The 22,515-nt window shown below is 40.3% G+C and overlaps 1 protein-coding gene across 15 annotated transcripts in view; it reads right to left on the reverse strand.

Annotated features, from left to right (window-relative positions):
- Positions 1-22,515, reverse strand: part of GRIN2B (glutamate ionotropic receptor NMDA type subunit 2B) — a 282,448-nt gene that overhangs the window by 117,470 nt on the left and 142,463 nt on the right. For all 15 annotated transcript variants that reach the window (XM_083400265.1, XM_083400272.1, XM_083400273.1 and 12 more), the window contains one exon: positions 12,726-13,324. In XM_083400265.1, the coding sequence (XP_083256391.1) occupies positions 12,726-13,324 (599 nt within the window). The remainder of the gene's footprint in view (positions 1-12,725; positions 13,325-22,515) is intronic.

Here is a 22,515-nt window from a genome sequence, read left to right on the forward strand (position 1 = left end):
TTAAAAAAAGAAAGAAACCCTGAAAAAGCATTTCTGTGTTACTTTACAGAATTTACAGAATTCTGTATTTACAGAAAAGGAATACGAATGAATCAAGTGATTAAGCACAACTTTTTGTTATTGTTTTCTTTACTACTCTTTAGAAATACGTGTTTAGCCATAGGAGAACTGAGATGTTATAATGTGATTCTATGAATGTAAATTGAAAGAAACCAATAAAGATGATTTGCAAAAAAGAAAAGAAAAGAAAAAGCATTTCTGAAACTCAAACCATATGTTAGATGGAGTTATTGTTGTTTCTTCTTGTTCTTCAAGCTGCAATCAGCCTGGGCAGGCTGTGAGTTGGCAAAGTGGAAGAAAGGGTATACAGTATACCCTACTTTAACCCTTTCTATACCTTCATCAGCAAAAATCCATTCTTTCTGAGTTCATTTTTCCCCTGTGAGGGAAAGATAGAGGGGGAAATTGTGGAATCTTATATTCGTCTTTTCAATGGGTGGAAACACAGTTTTAGCATGGAAAATGACCAGAGGGAAAATGATTACACTGAGATTATGCATCTATGTACCTTGCCTCTATCCTGGGTCAAAGCCTGCCCAGGTTAAATTTTGGCTTTTCATTTTTTAAAAATGCAAAAGAAAATAAGCACAGAGCTCCATGTAACATGTAGTTTTCTTTTATTTGCTTCTTTGATTTTGATACCCTTACTTTCATATTCTACAAAAGACAGAGATTCTCAGAAGCGTCACATTGTTACAGTGGACAAAAGAAATCACCAACAACATCATAACAAACTAACTAAACAGCCAGTAGCCAGTTATATGCCCAGCAACACAGAAAAGAAGAAAGACAATGATTTCTGATCCTGCTCAACTGCTGTAGCTTACTTATCGCAGCTGAACTTTCCCAAAAGACATATGACAAATTGGTGGTTGGAGTGTGGGATTTTAGACAATATAAAAAGAGCCTGTAACCTGTAGCGGGTGGCACTGTGGGTTAAGCCACAGAGCCTAGGACTTGCCGATCAGAAGGTCGGCGGTTCGAATCCCGCAACGGGGTGAGCTCCCGTTGCTCAGTCCCTGCTCCTGCCAACCTCGCAGTTCAAAAGCACATCAAAGTTCAAGTAGATAAATAGGTACCGCTCTGGCGGGAAGGTAAACGGCATTTCTGTGTGCTGCTCTGGTTTGCCAGAAGCGGCTTAGTCATGCTGGCCACATGACCCATAAGCTGTATGCCGGCTCCCTCGGCCAATAAAGCGAGATGAGTGCCGCAACCCCAGAGTCAGTCACGACTGGACCTAATGGTCAGGGGTCCATTTACCTATAGCTTGAGTTTTAAGCCCTGTTAAGACATTATATTAAATATGTGTGTGATCAGTGTACACCATAAACGCACGGTTTTAATTGTGGGTGTTGTTCAGTAGATATGTGGTCATTTTACTGATGTACTTTGTTGATCTAATTATCTCAGATAGTATACCAACTGGTCTCAACAATGGGGATGAGGCAGGATATAAGAAGGCAAGAAAAAGCTACAAAAACACTAATGTCAAAAAATTAAACATGTGCACCATTGTTCTGTGGTTTGCTGATTTAACTTTGGACACAAACATGCAGTTACGTTGTGTTCAACTGTTCACACAACCACATGTTCATACAATGCACAGTCACCACCCCAGATTTTAAGGGTTTCTCCCACACAAGCATGTTTTGCGTAGGAATATGCTTTCACTTATGCTTGAATGTGAGACTAGCATAACATCTGTACAAGGTTTTAATTATTTCTTGAAAGCAACATCCACAGGCCTTAAAAATGCCAGTCCAAGGTACTTACCCATCTAGGAAACTTAATTAGTGGATGCTGTTCCCAACCAATGCTCTTAGGCAGTGCTTTTTTTCTAAAGAAATGTTTAGGGGTATTCTCATTTTGAATCAAGAAAACCACCTTTTTATAAGCTCAAATCGGGGGAAATAAATATAGTAAATGGACAAAAGTACAAAGATTCACAAAATGTTTAAGGGTATGCATACCCCTACGTCCCGTCCCCCCCAGAAAAAAAGGACTGCTCTTAGGGAGTCCTGGTGAACTCAGTCAGTAGATTTGCTTTTTAAAACGGCTACTGTAATAGCAGTTGCCTTTGTTTTTCCATAGCCAGCACTAGGACAGAATATGTTTTGCTCCTTGCTTTTTTGTGAGCCAGATCTAATCACCTTCTAGGAAGAATAGCGCATAGTGCAATGAAGTATAAAGTTCTTTGGAGTTGTCTTCCAAACTACCAAATGGTAGAACTGGAGCTTTCAATCAGTATAGTTGATGGTGCATACCCTTTGAAGTAGGTCACCTGGTCCTGAGCTAGTTTCCACAAGGACAGTAAGCTCTTTATGTGATCATCAAGCATTCATCTCTCTTGTTCTTAGACTCAAGTCTCTTTTCTACCAGTTTCCTACAAGTACACTTTATTGGTCTGCTGATGAATAGCTGGGACGAGTGTGTTAGAACAGGTAGAACAACTGGCACTTCAATATAAGGTTACTGATAATCAAAACAGAGGACAGCAAGACACAATCAATAATGAGAATTCAATAGCTTGACCAAAGTCTGGCTATTCCATCTTATTTTCTTTCATTTCTTTGACTCTAAAGTCAAACTCTAAATAAAATGCCTAGGAAGTTCTGGTTATTGCTAAACATGCTGCTTCACAAATTAGCCAGAACTACTAGGGTCCCCAAATCACAATGATAACCAAGTATGGCTGTTGGTGTTCAAAACAATTCAAACACTCTGGACCACCTTCATGTGGAAAGGTGGCCTTGACATTCTGAGAACAAACAAGCCACCTCCCATGGCCTTTGTATTAAATTCAGTTTCACAGTGCTTTTGGAAATTATTCAGGGTCAGTTTTGTTGCTAAGATCAGCCCTTATCCAGTTTGAGTCTTATCAAGGTGCACCACTTGGTGTCTGATTCTTTCCTACATGTATGGAAAAGCTTGTACCGTGGTACCTCGGGTTAAGTACTTAATTCATTCCGGAGGTCTGTTCTTAACCTGAAACTGTTCCTAACCTGAAGCACCACTTTAGCTAATGGGGCCTCCTGCGTACTATTTCTGGGTTAGCGGAGTCTGTAACCTGAAGCATATGTAACATGAAGCGTATGTAACCCGAGGTACCACTGTATATCAAAATGGATGATGTGCAGCAGAAGCAGCGGTTTCACTGTGAGTACACAGATTCAGGACCTGCCTGGTTGCTGAAATTATAGCAAAATAGACACTCACGCCTTACTTCATACATATTGGAATACAGGCAACTCCCAGTTCACATGGGGGTTACGTTCCAAGGCACCGCGTGTTTAAGTGAAATTGCATATATTTGAAACACCATTGAAAAAGACTGCAAACACACTGTGGTGTGTCTCCCCCCCCCCCCCCGGTTCTGCCCCTTTTTGTGACTCTTTGGATCACTTCCAGGTTCAGTGCTATGTGCATATGCCTGGTCCCATACATACGGTGCTGCTGCATGGCAGTGGCAGCATGCAGTCGCAGCAGCGTGTGGTGGTAGCTTGCAGCAATAGAACTAGGCTGATGGCATGCCAAGGGCCACCTGTGGCTTGTCACCACCCCGACTTATGATTCTACAAAACTGGGTAAAACAGAGCCTTCCGTGGATGAATATGTCATGGTTGGAAGAAAACAGAAGTGTGTCTTTTATTATTTTTTTGAAAAGCAAATACGCTTAGTCAGGACAAAGATTGTCGTGAGGGGGCTTATTGCAATCCAGGACAAGAAGCAAAGCAGTTTGCTGACTGACGCAGATACACTGTATTTCCCCACCCCCAATACTTGAGCACCTCTGTGAACTTTGTATTTCCCCACATGGGATTCAAAATTAATATTGCTGTCCTTCATCAAAAGCTAGTCCTGCTACAGTTGGATCCTCTTTTCTGTGCTTCATGCAACCAAGTTCCCCAAACTGCACCCGCTCCTTGGTGAGATATCTGTATCAAGCTCACTAAGCACAAAGAAAGGTCTGAAGACTCCTGATGTAGCCCCCCAGGGCCAGCATCAAAACCCAGCATCCTTGGGCAGCTGCCCATAGCTCTCCTGCCCCACTCCACCTTCCTAAAAGCCCTCTGTATGCCATACCCTGACTGCTTTGGTGGAAGAGATGAAAACCTGTGTACAGTGGTACCTCAGGTTACATACGCTTCAGGTTACATACGCTTCAGGTTACATGCGCTTCAGGTTACAGACTCCACTAACCCAGAAATAGTGCTTCAGGTTGAGAACAGAAATCGTGCTCCGGCGGCACAGCGGCAGTGGGAGGCCCCATTAGCTAAAGTGATGCTTCAGGTTAAGAACAGTTTCAGGTTAAGAACGGCCCTCCAGAACGAATTAAGTACTTAACCCAAGGTACCACTGTAATAGTAATTTTAAAAGACCCTAAAGAGAATAATTTGTTAAGAACCAAGCTGATTTCTGGCACTTATATCCTGCAAACACAGCCCTGTGGAACCCAGTTCCAACACTTCACACCAGAGCTGTTTGCATTTCAGCAGTTATTTCTACTGTCATGCTTTCAAAATACAAAATGCTATAACTTCAGCTCATTACAAATAAACAATAGGGAACATGAACGATGCAAAGTTAACAATATAAATGGCAATATTCCTGCTTCAGAGGAAGAAGCGTGAAGAGTAATAGGGGCAGTGTTGCTAAAAATAGGAGGAAGAGAATAGAAAAACAAATTCATCCTAGTTAATAAGAAATTTAACAATATATTACATTATAATTGCAAATTGAAACTAATTGTTTCATTTCCATATAATTGTTTCCATATAGATATTTTTAATGATTCTAATCTAAGATACTATTAGAGTAAAAATTCACTTCCAATCTGAGCCGGCCTGTCCATTCCACCAATGAGAAGCCTCCCAACTGAGCTGGCTCTCTCTTCTAAGAGACTTCATCTATCCATTAAAAAGCTTTGCTTATTGCATACTATTCATTATATTCTCTTTTAGAGCATCTTTCAGATGATGGTCTTTACTCAGCTGATTAAAGCAATGTATGGCTTTTAAATGTGTTCCAACGTGCAAAGGAAAATCATAATTCATGTATGAATATGCTGTACAATTCAATATTTTACTAGATAAATGATGCAGGAGAAGAGGGTGAAATAGACAGTTTAATAGATTTTCTCTCCATAGTGTTAATTTTTCAAAGTCATATTTGTTTTACAGATGATAAATAATGTCTCAGAATTAGGAAGCGACGTTCACCCAATTTTTTAGACAAATGACATATGCAGGATGTACAATGCAACAAGGGAGGGGGGGTCCAAAGCCATCGTGTTAAGGCGAGGTGTGTTATCTGCAAAAGTTAATACATTTATTTCAAAACCATTTTTCCAAGCCTCTCAAGGAAGGCATTCTTCACTAAATATTCTATACACTCTGAGTTTGAATGCTTAAAACTTAGGCGATTTGAATTAATTATTCACCCCCAAAAAATCTCACAACTGAACAATTATTTGAGAGCAGAACTAATGCATTTATTTCACACTGTCATAACTCAAAATTGGATGAACTGTTTTTGTTCAGATTTTTCAAAACATTTGCCTCTGGCTGAATAAGAGCATGAGAAGCTGCAAAGCTGCAGAGTGAAGCAAAAGTTGTTGAGAAAGTTCTGCGCTATCTGAAAACAGACTGACAGAAATAGGTCTAGCTTACAAAAACCTTTTGCCCCTATTCATGCAGCTGGATTCCTGGATCTAAATTCTGATAATGGGGAAGGAAGGGGGGGAAAAACCTGTAAAAAAATAAGGGAAGTTCTGCCACTAAATTCAACAGGATATCTGTTGGATAAAACTGTGCAAAGTTATTGCATCTTATTCATCCCTTATTTTTCACTTCCGGCTCCCCATAACTACCAGTCCCAGTTGGTAATGCTGACTATAGATATAACAAACACAATCAGGTCCAATATATTATGAGCTTCAAAATAACTATTATGATCAGATTACTACCCACCTGATAGTGAATGGATAGCTATGTGTCCTACTTTACAGAGGACACTGTTCTGTTTGAAGGCTGGCATACATTGGGGGTGAAGTCAAACTGTTGGGGAGAGTTTGCACCTGCTGTGGCTATAGAGACAGAGGAATCTTTTGTTGCAGCTGGGGCAGATGAAGGTGTTTGAAAAATCCTTCTATTTCCTCAGTGGGGAACCATTTTGGCTACATGGACCAGATCCATCTCAGGATTGGCCTGACAAAGGGCAAAGGACACCCACCTGTCAATCACACAATGTCACTATGACATCACATGATAGTTGGGTTGCCCTGCCCATCTGTCAAAATCCCTTCCATGGGGCTCATCCAATCCCTGTGCTGAGCATTTCTGGAAGCAGCCAGGATAGGGCTATCAAAGTATTTATTTCTCCCCTCCCCATGGCAGGCAAGAGAAAGAAGCCTGCATTTTACAGGCATTGGTGTACAAGAGAGAAGTCCCTCTTGCAGCCAATGTCTGCAAAAAGCATGTTTCTTCCTCTCATTCCAATGGCGAGAGGAGAAAAAATACAAAATAAAAACAAGAACAAAAACAAAATGAAATAATACCCCCCAAAACACATTTAAAAGTATAATAGGATGTTAGTCAACCAAAATTCTGGTTGAAGAGGAACATTTTAGCCTGGAACTTTTGGTTTTCCCCTCTGGTAGTGACGGCACTACGATTTAAGTGAATTTTGTGAAACTGAACATGCTTAGAGCACTTCTTTTTAAAAAAAAAAAAATCTTATTTTGCTCTAACATATTAGGACTACAGAAACAGTGGTAAAGCATGAAATGATGGGGGAGAAAAGAAGCAATACACAGGGGTCCTGCACCCCCGTAAGACTATTACTTTTGAGAACTAAATTTGCCTAGCTGCGCCACTGGTAAGAATAAAGGCATCACAGCTAGAAAAAATGACAGTTGTTATCTGTGAAATGTTATGTAAAATGAAATGGAAGGTATGATGTTGTCCGTTGTGTGTGGTGCTCACAGTGACCTGTGGATGACCCAACAGTTGAAAAGGTTTGTATGGTTTGTATGTTTTACGTAAGTATTGCTATATCAGGACAATCTCTTACAACACTGAAAAAACTGCTTTATAGTCATGTGAGCAGGCAATAGCCTATTCTTTCACATAAAGATTACAGAAAATCAGAAATATGTGTGCAGCGCTCCATGTGGAAAGCTGATTGCGTGAAGTGGTGTCCAGATGGCTGAATGGAGATTGCACCCATTTTACCCAGGCTAGCAAACAAATCTGAAATCACAAGAACCCACAGGGGCAGTTAACACTGATAGAAAAACACCGCAACCTTCTGGGTCCTGCATTACAGAAAGAGCTTTCCTCATTTTTGGCAGCTACAACACCACTAATTGAACATTCAAACGAAGTCCTTTTTGTCACTCTTAGGGAGTGACTTCAGTTTTATTCTTAAAGTAAAGATGACCAAGCTAACAGGTGGTAAGGAGGATTATACCACACATTGGTTATGGATGAGTGATAAAATCTGGGGTAGAATGTGCGATAAAATATTCATATGTAGCCATCGAAAGTCCATGGAATGAGCTTTACAATATCTTTGCAGCACCAACTTCAAGCAGCTGCATTCGGATAAAAATTGTGATAAGAATTCACCTTTACACCACCTTGTTCATAACCCAGGTGAGGAACAATCACCTTTAGAATAAACCACAGAACCAAGGAAACTATTTTCAAGTTTCCAGATTTAGGAACCCAGTGTTTATTATAGCTATTGCACTAGGTCAGAGCTCACTCAGCTCAACATGCCAATTGAGAAGGTCTGCCCCGAGGCACTTCAGAACAAAAGCTTATATATTAGTTCAAACAAAGTGTTATAAAACATTTTTACATAAGTCAGGGAAGGTTACAGGTCATGAGAAGAAAAGCACACATGGCTCCATACTGGTATCGTCACCCCCACATCACTTTGGACTGGCCCCAATGTGCCCAGACCATTTGACCAATTGAGGTCTTGGATGTCCGGCATTACCCTGGCAACCTAGCCTTCAATGAGGGCACAGAGTGATAAAACCCTCTTCCTGGGTCTCAGATAGTTTCAAGGATAGCTGATTTACACTCTGGTGCTAAAACATCCTACTGTTTGTACCACTTTCAGGGGTGGATAGGGAGAGATGGCATGCAACGTAGCAGGGGGGAACTTGCAAATGCAGAACACACAAAAATCAAGCCTAATACATTCTAACAGGTAAAATGCAATTAAAGTGAAACATTAAAACATTATTAAAACAATAAAAATATACACCTGGGGTCACTAATTCTTATATCAAAATGAATGCAGTTTTTTAAAAATCTAAGCATTTGTTTAAGCACATTGTTGAATGTGGGCTATAAGGGAGGATACATTTCCTTATAAATTGCTACTTTCCTTATGAAGTGGAATATTGCGACTGCTTGGCAGCTTAGGCCTGGAAAAATGAAACAAACAGTTTAGTCAAACTGTGAATCTGCAAGATATTTTTTGAGGTTATTAATTGAATTGATGTTCAGGCTGGAAGCTACAAGTTAACACTTCTGCTGTTTGCAATGATCTCCTAATGACCATGATTATTGTCAAGGTTTCCCCTCAGGACATAACCACTAGGGGACGCACTGGGCTGGTCTTTTGTCAAACCAGATTTTTATGTGAAATTGCATCAAAGAAAATGGAAAGAGACTCTAAAGTTGTGTGGGGAACCATGGCAGCACGGCCGTTTCTATTTTTATCACTTGGAATATAGTAAGAACGTTTGTGGGGGAAGGGAGGAACGTCAATTAATAAAATGGAAAATAGGCAGGCATGTTCTTTCATTAATCTAATTCTTTTACAGGACCTTGACATGATAAAATTACCAGCAGTTAGTTACTTAAGTAACAGAGATTTTGCCATTTTTTACTTTATTATTCTGCTGTCATGGCCAATTATTCATCACATATTAACAAATTGTTTAAAGTTCCCCTGATTTCATCCGGATTCTGCATACCAAATAGGAAACTGTTACATGTCATTTCTATGGAGTCATCCTTCGTTGACCAACTTTGAATATCAGGGGTAGAATTCTAACTTAAGAACAAGGTAAGCCCTAAGAGACATGAGGCATCCAATAATTCTATCAAGTTTTGCCTCATCACAGGCCACGATTCAGAGTTATGTATGTGGGCTAGGAGGCAAGTCACACCAACATATATATTGAAAAATCTAAGGAGTTCTGGAGCCTGCTGAAGTGTATGTGTATTACAATGACTAATAAAATGCAGTATACCAAATTCTTACAGCTAAACTTTTTGACTTCTGCCTTGTGCAACTGCTCTAAAGGATGCTGTAGTCAAGGCTGCTGTTATGGAACACTGAGGATGGAATAATCAGAAATGTTGCATGTTCTCTAGCTGAGTGATACCAAATCTAATCCTCCAATTAGAGACCATGTAAAGTGTCATGTGTATGAATTCAGAAGTTCCCTCTTGCTTCTAAAGTTTTGAACTGATGGCATTTCTGCTGCAATAACTGAAAAATCAGGGCTCCCATCCCCTGCAGCAGGCATTTAGTCTACCAAGCCCAAAAGCATAACTTAGCTCTGTTCCTCCCCCACAACCTTGAAGAAGTTTTGCAGTGTGCCTCCAATAATAACAAAACTGGATAGGAGAAACAGCTTCCAAGAGTACGGGTCCCTCAGAGCGATACCTTGCCGCTAGCTTTTTCATTTAGAACTGCAAGACCTCCTGCTTATATGTTCTATTCTCAACTGTGATAGCTCATCTGCAGAGAAGACACAATCTCACACATAGATTCACATAGGTTCACTGAAGGCTTTATACCGCTGACTGCAATCTCTTTGCATTGTCAGCTCTGGATCTCTTCCTCTCCCCCAGGCCAAGACAAGGAGTTTTGCTTTATGCACGGCTGCCAGTAAAAGCAACAAGCCCATATCTTCTCCATTCTCCCCCATAACACTGAGAAATGAAAAATTGTCTGAGGTGTCAATTGTGAGGTGCTGCTGTGATGTGCCAAGCTAAGCCCGAGTTTCGCTTTACACTTTGTTCAAACCCAGATTCGTGGTTTAGCCAGACTAGCCATGAATCATAAACAACAAAGCTTGGCTATGGCTTGTGGTTAGTCTGGTTAGAGCTAAACCACAAGCCTGTGGTTTGGATAGCATGTTAAGCAAACTTAGTTCAGTGTGGCAAAGAAGGGAAAAGCATCTGCGAGCTTCCCTCTGGGAGGCTGTACACAGCACAACATGAGAATAAGAGTGGGGTGAATTTATCAATTTCGGTTTCCTCCAGTTTCTTATATTTCCAATCTTAAACTCAGCTTTCCACATTTCTGCATCAGTTTGCAAATTAAAAAATAATAATACTCATAGAAATTCATCAGCATTTTGGTATGAATCTATGCTTATATATACATTTTTTTCAGAGCAATTTTATCTAATAAAATACATTTTGGTATGCCGTTTTCACTTATATCTGCATTTTTAATGAGTAGCGAATAAAGCTGAGCAAAAAAGTGAGAGGCAGGATGTGTCAAATTTTGGTCTTGCACAGGGCACTGCTGAAATTTGAAAGACCAAAGCCTGCCCCTCTCTCAGAACAGAACAGAACAGAAGTCCCCTGTGCAAGAAGGGTTCTGGATCAATGAAAGCAATTGTAAATATATTACCGATTGCCATTTAAACCTTAGTTTAACAAGTCTGTCCTTGCTGCACAACAGTACAAATATGTATTTCCCTGATAGCTGAAACCATCACAGTAGCAACAGCAGCAACAGCAGCAGCAGCAACAACAACAACAAAATTGTAGTGATTTTATAGGCAGGTAAGACACAAGCTTCATTCCTAGCTTAACCTTTTAAGGTCACAACTTTTGACACATTTATACTGAGGTACATGCTGCTGAAATCAATAAGAACCTGGTACCCTACAAGACTGTCAGTGGGAGATTCCTTCTTGTGGGTTTATCCCACAGAGCTGCTACAACATTTAAAGGCACACAATCAGTGGGGCCAAATTGTTCAGGTCCGTAATTTGAAATCATCTCCTATCCTGGTCTGTAAAATTAACTGAGTCCTTCCTGGAAAAGATATCCATTAAGGGCTGGCTGTGGCAAGCCAGAACTGTAGTGAAGATTTCTGCTGCCATGTCCTTGCCACCCTTTCCATTCAGCCCTTACGCTGTCTAGAGAAGGAACCCAGAGAACAACACAGCCAATGGCTGAGCTCATATTGCAAGAAGCAGACGGCTGTGCTTCCTATTGCAGGATGTCCTGTCCTTCCCTTTGGGCCACATGTGGTGCAAGTGTGTTGTCCATCCAAGCATGGGGGAGGCTGCTTTATGCTTCAGGAGTAGAAATAGTAGTGGACAGCATGGTGGGACTAATCCTCCCTCCAGCTGAGTTGCTGCTGCATAGTAGGATGGAGATTGTGATGGATGAGGCAGCAGTGAGGCCAGGCAAAGACAGATACACCAGTGGAGCCAATCCAGTGCTCCTGGTATTGTGTTTGCACCGCCCTGACCTAGTCGCCGCCTTGTGCCTTCCCCACTCTCTCTTGGTATGCAATATTGACTCAGTCAGAGGGAGGTCAGGGGAGCGGACCAGTCCCACCACACCACCCGATACTGATCAGAAAACTTCCCAAATGTCCCCTATCTGTTATGTACTGAAGTTCTCACCCTGGGCCAGCAGGGGGATACTGTAGATAGTTTTCACTCAGGTCCACATATGCAAATAAGGGATTGAAAGTGACGTTCAGTGATTGGATAGTTACAGAAAATGGTTACTGTTGCGTTCTAGTGGAGCTCTATATAAGCAGGCTGGCTGAACCCTTCAGTTCAGTTCTGTTCTGGCCTGTGAATAAACAAGAGCTGTTTGAAGAATTGCTGTGTCGTCTGATATGTTCACCCACAACTTAACACTATCTCCCTTTATTATAATATCATTGCTTGTTTAAAGTGTGTTTGCGATATTTTAATTACTGTTTTTAGCTAGCTTGTTTTTATTCCTTTTAATTTCTAATGTTGTTTTTAAATGTCATAAGTCACCTTGAATCCCAACATGTGAGAAAGGCAGAGTATAAATTTATGAAATGAATGAATAACCCAATTCCTAGTACATTTATGGTAACCCATAAGTGTCCTCGGGTCCTTTGCCACTCTTGCCCTAAGACATTTCTTTCTTGCCACTCTTGGTCCTTCTGCTACTGACCTGCCAAGCCAGTCTAAAACCCATCTCTCTTTATATAGCACGTACAGCTTTTGCTTTGATAAATCTTAATAATGTACTGTACTTTACAACTTTGAAGATCAGCTCACTTGCAGAAAGCCCTCACATATAAATTAACAAAAATAGCTTTCACCCTTAAGTATGTGTACAAACACTGTTAATATGAAGCTGTTACTCTGCTTCTATTTTCTGTTGACACAACCAATGAGTTTATAATCGACCAGTTCCTCATTCTGAATTAATTTCAAAACTACTCTTGAGTTAGCATGAATGAACACTGTACAAGAAACAAAGAACCATGACAGATTACCTGTTTACCCCAGAAATCAGACCCAGCTGGAAGTTTTCTTCCTAAAGCATTCAATAAGACAAATATCCATTGTGATGGTTAGAACATGCCAGCTACTGACAACCCATTATGCTGATTTCCCTTACCTATTTAACATGTTTGATTGGTAGATCCTCTTGTCCTGTGTGTTGTAGCAACTGCTCTTGGGCTCAGGAATGAAGCTGTGCTCAGACAGCATGTCAGAAGCAGCCGTGGTTATTATGGCTATTCCGTCTTTCACCCTGTCGCGAAGGCCATAGTCCCATTCATCATATGACACAGAGATAAGTCCAGTGGGGAATTCAGAGGGGACTGTGTCTGTATCTCCAGCCACCAAGCTGGGTACAATCCATGTGTAATCGTACCCCGTCAGACCCACAGAGTTAGCCACCTCAAAGATATAGGTGGCTTCTTCCTTAGTACAGTAAAGGAGGATGACAGGACTCTGGAGTTTCTTGAGCTGATTCTGGATCTTTGAGTCTCCGTCATCCAGAGACATATCCAGCAAGAGCACCTCCTCTAGCTCCCAGCCCACAAAGCTGTTCTCAATAGTGCTACGGACCTTGTTGACAAAGTCCTGGTAGCCAGGAAAGTAGGTAGTGACAATGGAGAAGATGTACCAGTCATATTCTTCCATGATGTTGAGCATGACAGAAGCTTGCTGTTCTATTGATGGACCAAACTGGAAGAACATGGACGATTCATCCTGTAAGAGGAGAAAAGAAGGCACAGGTGTTAAAAGAAGGAAATGGCAGGACAGCATAGGGAAGAGGGAACCATGCTCTTGTTGCTTTGCATTTAGGTGCATGGCTGTACCTATAATTATGCATGTGTAATACAGCAAAATACAACATGAGAAAGGCATAAGATGCTCACAGATTGTTGGTTGGTTTTCTTTAAATCCTACAATCAGAATTCGAAGGAAGGAAAGTGATTTAGTCCAACAGCTTTCCTACAGAGTAAACTGTTGGTGACCATTGCTCTGTCCCCCATTCCCCATTCCCATTAACCATATACAATCTAGACCAGCCTGCTCCAACTTGGGATGCCAAGATTCCCATCATCCCTGACCATCAGTTAAAGTGGCTGTTCTATTACTACTGCTGCCAGTTCAGCTTCACTGCAAAATTAAAACAGGTAAAAAGAAAGAAGGCAGTGTGCTGGGTGGGTGGCTTTTGTAGGATAGATGGAGTGACCCATTTCTGACCCAGGAAAATCCTGTGCCAATCCAAGGAGAACTTTTGAGAACCAGGCTGCCTCTATCCCCATTTTCCTATTAAACACAGAGATAAAATGTCCCAGGCCACACACGGAAACTTGGAGGGGGTGGTGAAAGGGATCTTCAAAGTTTTCCACAAGGAGCTCAGGTTACAGTTTAGCAAAGCATTGCAACCATTTCAAAAATATTGTTTGTGGTAAAGGGCTAAATCAAGTAGTGGGTGACTGATGGAGCCCTTGGCTCTCATCCAGTTTATTACCAAAGTAAGACATTAGTCCAGCCCAATGTTGGCTTAACCTGTGTACGCACTATGCCCTTAAAGCACATTCAAAACACATTTGTTCACCTCAGTTCTGAGCACTATAGTTTACCCCTTGTAGAGTTACAACTCTGGCACCCCTGAAACTACAGTGTCCAGAATTCTTTAAGGGGGAAATATGCCTGTGTGATTATAAGCACTTGTCACTAAATCAATATTTTTGATTTTATTATTTTTTATATTTTGCCAGATGGGTATAGTATAAATAATAACATCATCATCGTTGTTGTTGTTTTCTTTAATTTAAAATGAAACTACTACAGAAATACCAGAGCTGAAAGTAGGGTTGCCATATGTCCTCTTTTTCCAGGACATGTCCTCTTTTTCATGGGCATGTAAATGTGTCCTCTTTTATGCTTTTCAAAATAATGACAACCGTATATGCCACAAAATACGCAATAGCCACTGGAGGGGGATAAATGAGCAGGGTTTATGTGTTTTGACTACCAATAAATACTTGGAAGGGGTTGCATCTAAATAAATGAGAAAACAGGGTTATGTAGGTGGGATCGAAGAGGTATATTACAGGTTTTTTGTAATCTCCACTGTAGCAAGCATTTTTACTGTGACGATTTGTAATTATTAGACAGCAAAGAGTTTGGGAAGCTGAGATCAGGGAGCAGTTATTTTCCAGAGCAGAGTTTTCAGTTTCCAACTGGAGTAAACCTAGATGGTTCTCACTAGCAGAAGTCCTAATGCTTTGCAAGGTGGGGCGGAAGGGGAGAGAGAATTTAATATACATATAATTTCCAAGATGGATATGCATGCACACCATGACTTTTCATCAGTTTCTGCTTCAGCAGGCACACCACCAACACTGCCACCAAATTGACAAACCAATTATAAACTCCAACAACATTTTTCAAAAGTGGGTCAGTGACCTGGCAGGGGGCTGAAGCAGCAGAGACTGGAGAAAAAGCAGGTGTGGATAAAGTATGGGTCATAAACACTATCCATATGTATATGCATACATACATACTATGAAATCCAGAGAAAGTTAAATCCCACTGAAATATATTGTAACAGGAGTTTGGCAGTGTGTTTTAGTCCAGTTGATTTCACGAGTTTCTGCCTGTTGCTTTATCTGCATTGCATCCACATCATATACATGTTAGCAAGCATTATTTAGATTATTTCCTTCCCAACATTGAAATCTCCCTGAATTAAAATTAAATTTTAACAATACTACTCCCATTATCTTTTCCATACATTAAAATGAAGAAAATTCTTTACAAAAGCCATCTCCTTTTAAATTTACAGTTGTTTAATACATCCAAGCAGCCCACATAAAAATGTCATAGGCTAGTTCACAAGGCATGTAGTCGCTATTCTAGAGCCACTGTAATTTTGCCTATTATCGTAGCATCAGCAGGAGGCTACTTCAGTTCGAGCAGAGGGGTTAAGATTGTTCAAACCAATTCAACCTGGCACCTAGCGAAATGCTCTTGAGTTTAATCACCATGACATTTCAACTACCCAAATGAACTTTAACAAAATTAGCCAAATCAGCAATCACAAGAGTGAGATCAACTATTGGATAAAGAGTGGCAATATCAGGGAGGGAAAGAAGTGTTTCTACAGCAAGTGAATCAGACTGAGATTCTAATGAAGCACTATTGGAAATATCAATGAAAAAACATATCCATGGCTCAAAACCACACACAGGTCCTTTAGTATTTCACAACTCCAATTATTTTATTTGCAGCCTTTCCAGCTACAATGACTACTAAGAATGAGATTATTGAAGGAGAGGCATTAGTTGGAGATAACATTCAGGTTTTGAATCAAGAGCTAAATAACTAATTTAATTTGCCGTAATCCCAACTGAGGGTACTTCCAGACTATTGCTATTTTGAGGTGGGATCACAGTTTCTTTGATGCAATTTCATTTAGCCTTCCCACAAATATGCCAGTGTGAATGCTCATTAAATAGCCAGCACCATCTAATCTCCATGCCAACAAATCAGGATGAATGCTAAATAAACAGGCAGTATGAAAGTGCCCAGAGATATAATATTATTCTCTAAAATATAATTCTCTAATATTCACCAGGTTAATTGCATCTTCACAAGAAGGCCAATGCTTTTGTATGGTGAAACTCACCAGTACAGAGCACTGCCCCCTCTTTTTTTTTACTGACCATTGCAGCCATTTTGTGCCGGCACCCATGGCACTTTTATCAAGATATGAGTGTACTGGCACTGAGTACCACAGAATACCCTCTTGCCTTTCAATAGTTTGTCTTGTAACACATAAATGCCACCTGATAAACAAAATATCAATATTGCTATTTTTAAAATATTCAAATCCAAAATATAATCTGCATGGAAGAAGAAGTTTGAAAACTACCATTCCCAAATAGATGAATTTGAGGGGGCGGCATGAAATAGCAGAATGGAAACTAAAAGCAAAGATTGATTCTATTTGTATGAGTCTGGATAGAGATAATAGCGAAATAAAGAGAATCATAGAATTGTAGAGTTGGAAGGGACCCTGAGGAACATCTTGTCCAACCCCCTACAATGCAGAAATATGCATCTGTCCCATGTAACCTTGGCATTTATCAACACCATTCTCTAGCCAACTGAGTTATCAACTAAATAAATAAATAGCTGTACTTTTGCGGCACCTTTGTTTCAACAAGCCAATCCAGACACATACAGTAGATGTTAACTGACAATTTTAGTATTTCTTGTAAACTGCTTAGAGTTTCTCCTACAATCAAGCAGTATATAAATTTTGTTAAATAATTTTTTTAAAAAAATCATCGTTTCCTACCTGACTACAAATGCTAATTCAGTCTTATCACCAATTACTGCCGTTGTAAATAGCTGTGTTAAATTCTGTTAAATAAAATAGTCATATGAATAATATCAGATCCTCATAAAAGTCTGGGCACATAGATGTGTTTTCATGTGGCTCTGAATAACAGACAAAGGCTCTTTCCTGGGTAACCACACACCCCACTTGGCTCTGTGGTGGGACTATCGGGAGGGCTCCTCTACAGATCTTAACACATAGCCTGATAATGGGAAAACTTGCTAATCAAATGAATAAGTGCTGGTCATAGACTCTGATTTTTGCATTTCATTGCCTCCCAAACTCACATTTTACACTTTCCCTGATGTACGTTCAGAGGATGCCACTTCACACGTTTGATGAAGTGGCCTCTACTCAAGGATCGTTTATGCCAGAAGAAATTTAAGGTGCCGTGAGACTCTGCTGTTTTTGCAGCAACCAACTAACACAGCTAGCTCTCTGGAAGGTTTGGTTCTGATCCTCAAAAAAAAAATTGTTAGATCTTTTATTAAGGCATTTGAAATTATGCTGGAATTAAACCTATAGTTTGGGACTCTTTATGGAGCTTGAATATATTTTAACTTCTTTAATATTGTATTTTTGCTTCTGGTACATCTGCTATCTGTCACAAGAAATAGGTCAACCAGCATGATCTATGAATCAAATGTAGGGGTACATTTGCATTGGCATTTTATCATTGGTTTACTGCCAGAACTACTGCTTTATGTGCTTGTACTGGGGTATGGTTTGCAACTTGATCAGTAGCTGTTTGCTGTAAATTATTGCTGGAAGTTCCAACAGTAATTTATTACTGTTTTCTGGTGTACTGTTGAAGAGATATGAGCAGTTCAAGAACATACTATTTCTATTCTCATAGGCAAAAATAACTATGTCATTTTCAAGTGCAGTTTCACCCACCTTATTCAGTGCAAAATAATATGGGATAACCACCATTTTTCTTCTCAGGCTGGGGCAAAGGGAAAAAAGGACAACTTTTTCAAAGGCAGCGAGCATATTCATCTCCACTGCAGAGACAGATCTGCACAGCGCATAAGTGAAATACCTTATTACAGAATTTAATGTGGGATTAAATGTCACTTTGAAAAGGCAGCTGAGTGTAGCTATACAATTTCAGGAAATGAAGAGGTTAAAAGGATGGTATTTTCTAGAACTGGTTTATTTATTTGTTGCATTTATTCATGACTTTCTATCAAAAAATGTCTCTAAGCAACTTACAGATATATAAAATACCAAACAGCTTCTGAACCATTTAAAGCCAAACAGAATAAATTACAATAGAGCAAAAAAATTCCAAAGGTGTATTTATCCAACAGAAAAAAATAGAAAGGACAAATCCTACCCCACCTTACTAAAAGATCCACAAACTTAGGTCTACAAGCATCAATATTAAATAAATCTTACCCTGTTAACCTATTATATCCTTCAAATTCTATAGCTGCAGCAACCTTTTTGAACATTTTAATCCCACATTAAATTTAGCAGTAAAGTATTTCAGTTATGTACTGAATAAACCTGTCTTCTTCCATGGGGACAAATATGCTTTGCCTGGCCAGAGTCTCGTCACATAATCCATGTCTTATAGACTTGATGCAGTATTGGTGCTAAATAAAACTTGCCTGAACCTTCAAACTGTTTTGTTGAGTTCTAGAAAATATACACACATCCTTTGAAAAACTAATGAAATGCTACTGTACTGAGATAATTGATTTAGTATGCTTCCCAAATACATGCATTGTTTTAATTATGGAGAACGTTAAAGCTTCAGATTAAATTCTGATTAAATAACATAATTTAACACTTTAAAAGTATTATATGTGGTCCAATTCTAATATAATGGGGCTAATAACTGGCTTTTATTCAGGTGGAAGAGTATGGCTAGAGCTGAGTGATGATTAATTCAAGTGGGATAACACCGTCATTGTCTGCAGGAATCCAACCAACTATTATTCCATAGTTATGTCTCATCTATCCCTCCCTGCTGTGTGCAACACAGATCCTACTGCTAGGTGCTTCAGAGAAAAAGCAAAATGTTTCACAAAATCCTCAAAAGCCTGGAGCACATTCTACTGCCAGATCCTCTTCCTCCAGAGTCCACAAAGCTCCCTCATTCTGAATCCATAATCAGCATCCTTTCTTTAGCTCTGAGGAGCTGAGTGAGATTTGGATCCAATCTATACAGTGTGCTGGCCAACACAAACAAGTTTCTTTACTGAAAATCTATTCTGAAGGGACTATTGCTAGGACAACAAATTTCACTATTTTTAAAATCAATTTCTAACCATTTCAACTCTGGAAATGATACATCAGAGTAGTTTATAGCATTAAAATACATGACAAGCAAACTATGGATCTGTGGCAGAAACATGGAACACTTCTGAATAGTTAAAGATTCTCTCATTTTGGCACAGCTGTCTGCTTTCAATGTGATGATCATTTCTCCCACACCCCTACTCTGGAGTGTTTTCCCAACTGGGAGAAATGTACCTGGAAAAATGCTTTGCTATATCACCTTCCTTACAACAAGAAATCACTGGAAAGATGTGGATCAGGCCACAGTAGCTAGATCAGCTGAAGCCTGCCTCATTGGGTGCCACAGCTATGATGTAAGGAATTGAGCAGAACAGAGGGTGAGAGGCAGGGGTGCCAAATTTGGCCTGGCAAAGGGCACCGCTGAAATTTGAAAGACCACAGTCTGCCCCTGAACCTGTCAGTGTAGCTTAGCACCCATTTTCCCCAGATGTGGCGGAGGGAGGGAGTGCTTTGTCCATCCATCTTCTCCTTATTTTTCCTAAAGCAATGGCAACATACCAAATGACTGCTTGCCTACTGTGAGAACAAGATGCTGAACTAGGTAAGCCACTGGCCTGAACCAATAGGCTCTTCTTATCTTATTACGACAGCATCTGACCACTGAAATCTGGAATAAGAACTTATGACTTCACACAGTACAATCTCAACAATCATATGAAGGCATCTGATGACCTCAGAAACCAATGAAAAGTGAAACAAATTCTGCTGCACACTCTCATTTCTGCTTCAGTAGCCCCTGTGGAATTCTGAATTGCTAAGAGGCAATTCTTCAGTGATCATGCCTCCCTCACTGTGTTTCTGCAAAAGATATCTCTGCATTTATCAAAGCACCTTTACCATTAATGAAGGAACTTGCTACAGCTGCCATATGGTGCTGTGACAAGATTGTTCTTTGGATACCCACCCCAGGAGCCACGTTTTTCCTGAGAAAGGAAAGAGTTTCCTGATTTCTTGATGTTCAAGTATCATCACCCATTAATGTTAGCTGGTTGTTTAGGCCATTCTATAATCTAGCAAATAGGACACGGGTGGCACTGTGGTCTAAACCACAGAGCCTAGGGCTTCCCGATCAGAAGGTTGGCGGTTCGAATCCCCATGACGGGGTGAGCTCCCGTTGCTCGGTCCCAGCTCCTGCCCACCTAGCAGTTCAAAAACACAACAAAGTGCAAGTAGATAAATAGGTACCGCTCTGGCGGGAAGGTAAATGGCATTTCCGTGCGCTGCTCTGGTTCGCCAGAAGCTGCTTAGTCATGCTGGCCACATGACCTGGAAGCTGTCTGTGGACAAACGCTGGCTCCCTTGGCCTATAGAGCGAGATGAGCGTGCAACCCCAGAGTCGTCCATGACTGGACTTAAAGGTCAGGGGTAACTTTACCTATAATCTAGCAAAGATATCGCAGTTAGATAGCCGCTCGCATGCTGCTAAGGTTTTTTGTGCACAATGATAGAAATGGGAAGCATGGTTAAAAACAACAGCTACCACCTGTATCAGCCCAGTAATGGTTATATTGGAATGAAACCAAATGAAACAGGAAAGCAGATGATTTCTAAGGTACAGTGATGGCAGGTGTTATAGAGATCACATTTTCCTTGGGATGGCTGACTTCTGGAGATGCTCCAAATCTGGAGGTTCTCCAAAGTTCAACCCAGCTATAAAATGAATTTGTGACCTATAAGGAAATTGTCTTTTCTTTTAACTCGGGTATTTGGGCAGTTTGCCAAAGGTTTTGTGGAAGGAAGGAAGGAAGGAAGGAAGGAAGGAAGGAAGGAAGGAAGCAGGGAACCAAAAATGTACAGCCACACCACAATCCACCCATTTCCCCACCTTTAAAAAGACAAACCAGGAAGGCATCATTCCCCCCACATTTTTGGTGTGCAGATTAATTCATTCAACAACTGAACTCTGGATGGAAGTTCAAAAAGAAAGCTATAGACTCTTATAATTAAATTTTCCATATTCTTCAAATCTCATTTATTACAAGAAAGCTGACATGAAAGTGGGATCTTTGTTACTTAAGAGTTCATTTACCACTGACATAGACTAGCCTGCAGCAACAGTCCTCTGCTTTTTGTTTATCCCTGCATTAATTTTTTACATTTCTTTTTCGAAGATTCAGAATAACACTGTCTGCGGTGCTGCAGCTTATAATGTGCAGCATAAAGTGAAAGTGAATCCTTCATTCAGGTCACCACCCTGAAACATTATGAAAGTACTCTGTTTTTTCGAAAGAAAATGTATATACCGCTCGATTGCTAAAAACAAAATAACTTCAAAGCGGTTTACAAAAAGTTGTTGTTGTTAATCCAATTTATAAACTGCCCTATACCCGGAGGTCTCAGGGCGGTTCACAACAAGACCACAACATACAAAATCAAACGAAAAGCAGTAACCCAATAACGCCCCCCCAAAAAAAAGCCGTATTCTAAAAGGGTGTTGGATGTCAATAAGATCAACCAAAGGCCTGGTTAAAAAAGAACACTTTTGTCTGGCACCTAAAGGTGTATAATGAAGGCACCAGGCAAACTTCCCAGGGGAGAGCATTCCATAGATGGGGAGCCACTGCAGAGAAGGCCTGTTCTCATGTTGCCACCCTCCAGACCTCTCAAGGAGGAGGCTATCAGCAAGATACAGCATTGGGTGATAGTAGTCTCATGTTGATATCTATGTAAGGCACTATTTTCAAAGATCAGGCTGAGGAGACAAAGCAACAACCTTGAATTCCTCATTTCCATTATTTTATCATCATCATCATCACTACCACCACCACAGGTATGAAACATTTTAAGTACCATATTTTTTGCTCTATAAGACTCACTTTTTCCCTCCTAAAAAGTAAGGGGAAATGTGTGTGCATCTTATGGAGCGAATACAGGCTGCACGGCTATCCCAGGAGCCAGAACAGCAAGAGGGATTGCTACTTTCACTGTGCAGTGATCCCTCTTGCTGTTCTGGCTTCTGAGATTCAGAATATCTTTTTCTCGTTTTCCTCCTCCAAAAACTAGGTGTGTCTTGTGGTCTAGTGCATCTTATAGAGCGAAAAATACAGTATCTAGCACCCTGCACACTTGGCAATAATTTGTGGAAACTGTACTCTCTCCAAAAGTTCTTTTCTGTCTTCCTGATCAAGGCATGATTATGGTATTCCTGATTTATTATATGGGAAAAGGTTATACTAAAAGTTCACAAAAAGTTGATGCCTTACTACACAACACAATTAAAATCAGGAGG

The sequence above is a fragment of the Podarcis tiliguerta genome (genome assembly GCF_965153285.1).
Source record: "Podarcis tiliguerta genome assembly, chromosome: 10".
Lineage (NCBI taxonomy): Eukaryota > Metazoa > Chordata > Lepidosauria > Squamata > Lacertidae > Podarcis > Podarcis tiliguerta.